Below are 7275 nucleotides of genomic sequence, written 5' to 3' on the forward strand. Positions count from 1 at the left end.
CTTTCAGTCTTAAGTAACAATGTATGTCAATAAGCTTATCTACTCAAATAATTCATAGTGAGGTACGAGTTGCGCAATCCCAACATCACGCATCGTTATACCCGACATTGCGCGAGTTCAGTGCCAAGGAAAAACAGAAATTCAATACGGTCATAAACAATACGAGGATACCAGTGAAGTATTATTTCGAAGTTTTCCTTCTCCCAAACTAGTTGCCCAACCAACACTTGGCAGTCTAGTCTACCCTACTATTTGATACATTGGATCAATATCTTTCAAGAAATATAAGTAAAAATAATGTATAATTGATATAAATGAGACTACGGTCACTTTTACTAAACATATATAAAATACTACACCAATTTTATTGCATGTATATATCATAGTACATCACTCTTAGTATATATACGTATATTATACTACACCACTTATTACACACATTCTACATCAAATTATTAGACGTATGTATACTAATGCCTTACTGTTACTACATATATGGGTATTATACTACATCACTATTTCAACACATACACATTTATATATCATACATCTCTTTAAATACACATATATCATACTACACCTCTTTAAATACACATATATTATACTACATCTCTTTAAATACACATATATGCATATATTATACTACATCACTTTCAATACACATATATACATACATATTATGCTACATCACGTTTTCTCCACACACACACACACACACGCGTATAAATACATAGTACATCGTTTTTAATATATATATCGTATTACATCAATTTTATCACACACACATCCACACATACACTAAATTATATTTACTCCATATTTATCATACTAGGACATGTTTACTACACGTAAACACACATATATACATACACACACATACATTTATATATATATATATATATATATATATATATATATAATATATAATCTCGCGAGATTCAGCCACTGATGAGTCGTAGACGACGAAACACGTGTCAGTGGATAATTATATTTTAAAAACAGTGTGTGTGTGTGTGCATAAGTCTGGCGAATCCTAACGTGGATGAAACCCGGAATATTCTGTGTAGCTTAATTACCATATATATTTTTATAACACACACACACACACACACACACACACACACACACACATATATATATATGTGTGCGCACACGCACAACACGCTTAGTGCTACTATCTGTCTTTCAATCACTCTTAGTTTTATCTACACATTTCAACCACTTCCTATTTCCGGCTTTCTTTCTCTCTGAGTCGACAACTAACATTGGAATCACTGAGGCAGCCACGCCTTTTGCTCATCCAATGTATTATCTTCCTGCTACACGAGAGAATTACGTGTACACATGCCAAGTGTAGAAACTCTCGTTCAGCTGTCAAGATACGCTTACAGCCTTAATCAGATAATCAGATTCGTTTCATTCAACCATGTTAGACTTTTTACTAATGAACTAGTTCGCTTAAAAAAAGAATTTTTTTTTAGCTGCCTCCCCACGAGGGCAGAGTTAGACACAAGATCGGTTTTTAATGTGTGTGTATGTGTGTAGGGGGGGGGACCAGCACAACAAATATAAATAAAAGTAAATTTAAATGTAAATCTATCTATACGCTTATAAATTTGAAGTTTTTTTTTTGTGTGTATTGATATTCATATTGCAAACTATTTTTTGTGTTCTTGTGGTAGTTCCATAGAAAGCAAGGTGTGATACAAGATCGTTTTTTAATGTGATGGAAAACCAGCTCCCCAAAAGAAAGGCAAAAGGGGCACTCTGATAGTGGCCAAAAATAATTGTTTCAGTATAGAAGGTTCCCCTCCATTGACCAAGGACAGATTAACTTAAGTGGACCATTAGAACAGGTACCACATTTAGAGTTATATATATTTTTTATTCACTTTGAAAATTTACAAACAAAACAGGAATAAACAAAAAATTAGGCACAAGGCCATCAAAAATTGGGTGTCTACCGTCATCCTCTTCACTGTATCTTTGCTAGTCTAGGCTTGATCTTAGCTAAAGTTCTTATTTACCACAATACCTCAAGCACACCGGGTGGGGTGTCGTCCTACTTAAGATTCCCGAATCATATCGTGTGTTATTTATTTATTCTTTTTTTATAAGTAATAAAATAAATTTGTAAACATAAAATTTTATAAAAAGTCGTTTTACACTTTGAGTTATAAAATATTTTATTCACAAGAAAAAAAAATACAAAAAGGAAGATGAACAGAAAATTTAGGCACAAGGCCAACTCAAAAAAGGGGGTTGAGGTTGGTTGGTCCATCTCGTTTCTGTTTAAAACTTAAAAAGATTTCTCTCTTAGGCATCATCTTTTATCGTGCTTATCCTTTTTAATGTGTGCGTTTGTGTGTGGGGGGTGGAGAGTGTGGGGGGATATTCCTACTTAAACTCAATTTTAAAAACATTTTTAATTTACACAAAAAATACAAAAAAAGATAATGTTAATAAAAATTTTATTTGTGTCGGGGGTGTCGGGAAAAGAAAAATCCGAAGGCCAAGAAAAAAAAAAAAAAAGACAACCCTTTTTTCTATTTATTTGTTAATGAACTAGTTTGCCCATACGCCTATCTTATCAAATAATGTGGCAAATCGTCAATGTTAATAGAAATAAAGTTTGATCATTTTTGTCGGAGTAAACGAAAATCTAACGCCGTGATAATACAGTCGCGATGCGCGTCGATAATTTGGCAAACGTGGTTATCTCACCGCAAACAGTAATGCACAACAGAGGGCAAATGGAATGCATAATTAAACATGATACTAACGTTAGAAATATTTAAAAGTCAACGAAGGAATGAAATTATGTCATAAAGAAAATGACGAAAACGGAAGCTAATGAGAAACATTGCTATTGTATTTCTTAAAGACAAAAAACTGAAGCACGGACAACTCGTTTTGAATAGTCGTAGATCGTAAGAATAAAACAATCGTCAGAGAATCGACTAAATTTACAGAAAAAAAAGTTAAGGACAACTATCTTAATTTTTATTTATTGCGGACTATTATCATCTTTTTCTTAGTTGTTTCATGACGTTTCGGCCAACTGTTCCTCTGGCCTTCGTCAGGTGGTAACCGCGAAGGGATAAGAACTCCGAATCTCCTAACCGCATTCTCAGCAATTACTGCCTTCGAAAGTTGACCGAAACGTCGTGAAACAAGTAAACAAAGATAAGGATAATAGTCCGCAATAAATAAAAATTAATAAATAATACTCATCTCAATAATGAATTCCAATGAAAAAATATAAACGGCTATCTTCTATACAAATAAATGATATCGTTTTTAGTCACACAATTCTTTACAAATAATGTATATCTAACGTAGTAATTATATATACGTCGTCTAGTTTCTAGATTTCGATTTAGTATAAGGCATAAAGGAAATGAAGTGAAACGATATAAAAGCCTTTGTTCTATCTTGAAAGACAATGGATACTCCCTGCAACGGTATCTACATGTGTTACCGTGAAGCCAAGGTTGCGCAATATCCAACCGTAACCTTACTGTAACCTTTGCTAAGTCGTCACGGTTTGATTCTGGTGGCACGACTGGAAACAATGTCAAGATGATCGGAGAGCACATACAGCACCTAGTATTTCTAAATGGTCACCCATTTTAGTAGTGACCAGACTCAGCGATGCTTAAGCCAATCTGTTAACGCGATTATGCCGTTTATCTGGAATGGTAGCTTATTAAAAACGAGAATATGATTTGCAATTCTTCCGAAAAAAAAAAATCGCGTGAGAAATTTACTTATAACGAAACACGGTGTAAATAATGGTGAGCTACTAGTGTTGGGACGATCAATCTGGATCGGAAATCTGAAAAATCGAGACTTAAGGATATCGAAATCGGTATCGTAAAAATGTTTATTTTCCGATGCCAAAAACGATTCCTTTAATCATCTTTTCTTATTTGATTTTAGCTTAAAAACAAAACTTTCCATTGCGGACAGTAATGGCAAAATAAATATTTATTGAATTTAAACTATCAGTAAAACGAAACTCTGTAGATAACCCCCCTCCCCCAAGTGTGTGTTTACGGTCGAGAAAAACTAAGAACATTTAAAAGGTGTTTTTTACGGTAATTGGGAAAAATAACACTTTTAAAGTTGAATGTTTAGAGATGTATAAAGAATCGGTAATTGTATCGGAATCGGGAAAATATTAGTTTGTTTTGTTGGGTTTTACGGCAGGTCAACCCTTTGGGTTATTTTATGCCGAGTGTTTATGGGTTCAGGAACCCTTTGCACGCTCCCACCCCCTGCTCTGGTTGTTGTACGAGTTCTGGAAAAATATCAGAATCGTCCCATCGCTATTAGCTACAATCAGAAACTATGAAACTGGAACTGAGTTTCTAACGAGTGATAATGTACGCTGTTCAGATAAGCATAAATGATAAAGTACGGCGAAGTCAAGACATCAGGAAGTAAAAAACAAAAGTAAAATATCTGTTTCTAGACTGATGAAATTAGAGGCATTCTCAAAGCTTGGGAAGGTTCTATTGGCATTTCGAGAATGTGACGTTTGAAGTAAGTAGGAACTTAAATTTCAACTTGAACAACGGAAAAGCAAATAGATGTCTATGTGTTCATTTCAGCATAGCTATTTAATAAGTTACAGTATATTAACTGCGAGTTGAAATCATGAAACGATTAATTCAGTCAACAAGCAATGCTAAATCAAAAATGAAACACAGAAAAGGAAATGAAATTGGACAAACATTGTAAAAATTAAAACACATGATAGAATATTATACTTCTAAAGATGATGGAAATGTTTGGACTTCACAAGAAAGGAACTAAAATCAACGCGTTTCTCGGTTGACTTGAATAAATTTCTGTGTTTTTAGTTTGTATTTATTTACCAGAATAAATAAAAAGTAGACATTATGTAAAAAGAGAAAAGATAACTTCCTAAAATTGTAGGTACATTAAAATAATAAATATATATATATATATATAACTTGAAATAAATAAAGAACGATTACCAATCCTCAACTATCTACTATGCGTTACATAACAGAGTGCTTGATTATAAAAGTACTTTAATATAAAAACTCGCGTTAATTTAGATCAAAAGTTTACGCAAGCACGTGCAACGAAAAAAAAGAAGAAAAGGGTTCTTAATAACCATACTATATAAAAAAAATACATATCAAAATGCAAACACTGTTTTACGGTTGTTGGGGAAAAGGAATGGGAATTTTAATTTCGTTCAGTTTTAATCTGCCTTTTTTTTTTTTTTTTTTTTAAATAGTGTCTTCCCCCAAAACGAAAGTAATCGAAAGAATAACATTCGACATTTGTACTTATATATATATATATATATATATATATATTAAATAAATTTTTATTAACAAAAACGAAATAATTTAATTTTTAAACAAAAATAGTTAATTTGGTTACCATTTTGGTATTTTTTTTTCACCATTCCAACTCACCGTTCACGTTGGAAATGTCGACGTTAATAGTTTTTTTTGGGTATGCTTATAACCAAAAAACACCCCAAACTCTCCATGTTAAGAACGGTTTTCGGAACAGACACCCACAACCTACCCATGTTAAGAACGGTTTTCGGATTAGACACCCACAACCTCCACATTTTAAGAACGGCTTTCGGACCCCCCACCTTGTTAGCATACTCGAAAACCTATAAAAGTTGACGTCGAATGTGAATGATTAGTTGGACCAAATGTAAAAATGTACTAAATTTAAAGCGGAACGAAATTTAAATTTCCGTTCCGTTTTTACAACAACCGAAAAACAGAGCATTTTCCGCAAGTTTTATCCCAAATTTCTTTTAGATTCATAACCAGAAAATGGTGTTATTTTAATGAATGACATTGTTTAAAACCTAATTAATTTATCCAATTACACTTACACACGTATCGTTAAACGTTTGGTTAGGTTCTTTAGACTATCAAACTTACGGTGCATATATTTTTAAGTTTATTTGTATTTAGATGGGTTTTAAATTAAAACGTATACCAAACGGAAGATCATAGGTAAGTGAAAAAAAAACAAAAAGAAAAAAACAAAACAAAACACGTTTTTTTTTTTTTTTTTTCTTTACAATCTGAAATTCAGGTGATATGTTCGTAGAAATCCTCGTGTGGGTATTTGGCGCTGTAGAAATATAGTAAGAGTCCGTTTATATAAAAGATAAAAAAGGAAAACTAAAAAAAAAAAAAAGAATGATTTGTAATTTGTATACACACACGAAAAAAAAAAAAAAAGAAAAGTTTTCTTCCGATTTTACGTAAGAGAGGTATATCCGTTAATGAAGGTATTTTAAGAAGGCACCGACAATACATTTACGTTGGTTTACTAAAAGATTACTGTTGGCAAAAGTTAATACAAACTGCTTTTATATGTGAAGAAGAGCTGTTGCACGCGTATGTACGATGTAGTAAACTCGTATGTGAATCCGTAAACGCCGATATATGTTCACATTTTTGCGTCTGAGTGCGCGCGTAGACGTACACGCATCGCGCTTGTGTACACAAGTTTACTAAATAAAAAAAGAAAACATCAAACACCTAAACAAAAATAAATAAATAAATAAAAATATAAACTAAGAACAAAAAAACAAAAACAAAAACAAAAAAAAAAAAACGCAAAACGGGTCTTACCGTCGTCCATAATGGAGGTATCCGTTTTGAAAGGTAAAAAGAAAAGACCGTTTGGAATATTTGGCTCCGTGGTTGTCTTTTTATAGAACTGAAAGCATCTCCTAACAACCTGCTTTACTTGACAACGTTTGAATACATTACTGCGATAGCCCGCTTTTTGAAAGGACCACTGATGTCCACCCCCGCACGGAACTGGTGGTGAGCGCGCAGGCAAGTGCGTCGGGAAATTCAGGTGGTTTCGTGTGTGCGTGCGTGCGTGCGGCAAAGTGAACCGAGTTTGCTACTTAATATTGTTATTAGTACGGATATCTGTGCGAAAACCTCCCTCACATTCGTTTTTTTTTTCTTCTTCCTCTTTGCCATTTTCAAAAGGTGCGTGAATCTGCCTCTCTTTTCGAGCGTCGTAGAGAGAGAAAGAGAGAGAGAGAGAGAGAGAGAGGGGGGGGCGGAGAAGACGGCGAGAGACAGATGCAGACAGAGGGAAAAAGATGCAGAGAGAAAGAAATACAAAGGGATGGAGTGCAAGATAAACAGATGAGAGAGAGAGAGAGAGAGAGAGAGAGAGAGAGAGAGAGAGAGAGAGAGACAGAGAGATTGGAAAGAGAGAGAGAGTGATTGGAAAGAG

General features: G+C 33.7%; 1 protein-coding gene across 3 annotated transcripts in view; it reads right to left on the bottom strand.

Annotated features, from left to right (window-relative positions):
- The window catches only part of LOC145283848 (uncharacterized), a 334049-nt gene extending 327120 nt beyond the window's left edge, over positions 1-6929 (bottom strand). The window contains exon 1 of one of the 3 annotated variants that reach the window (XM_080132957.1): positions 6651-6929. In XM_080132957.1, coding sequence (XP_079989083.1) covers positions 6651-6660 — 10 coding nt within the window. In that variant the 5' untranslated portion in view covers positions 6661-6929. The remainder of the gene's footprint in view (positions 1-6650) is intronic. The other 2 variants (XM_080132958.1, XM_080132959.1) reach the window with 2 other exon arrangements.
- Positions 6930-7275: the final 346 nt, after the last annotated feature.

The sequence above is a fragment of the Euprymna scolopes genome, chromosome 8, assembly GCF_053919585.1.
Source record: "Euprymna scolopes isolate OS-2025 chromosome 8, ASM5391958v1, whole genome shotgun sequence".
Lineage (NCBI taxonomy): Eukaryota > Metazoa > Mollusca > Cephalopoda > Sepiida > Sepiolidae > Euprymna > Euprymna scolopes.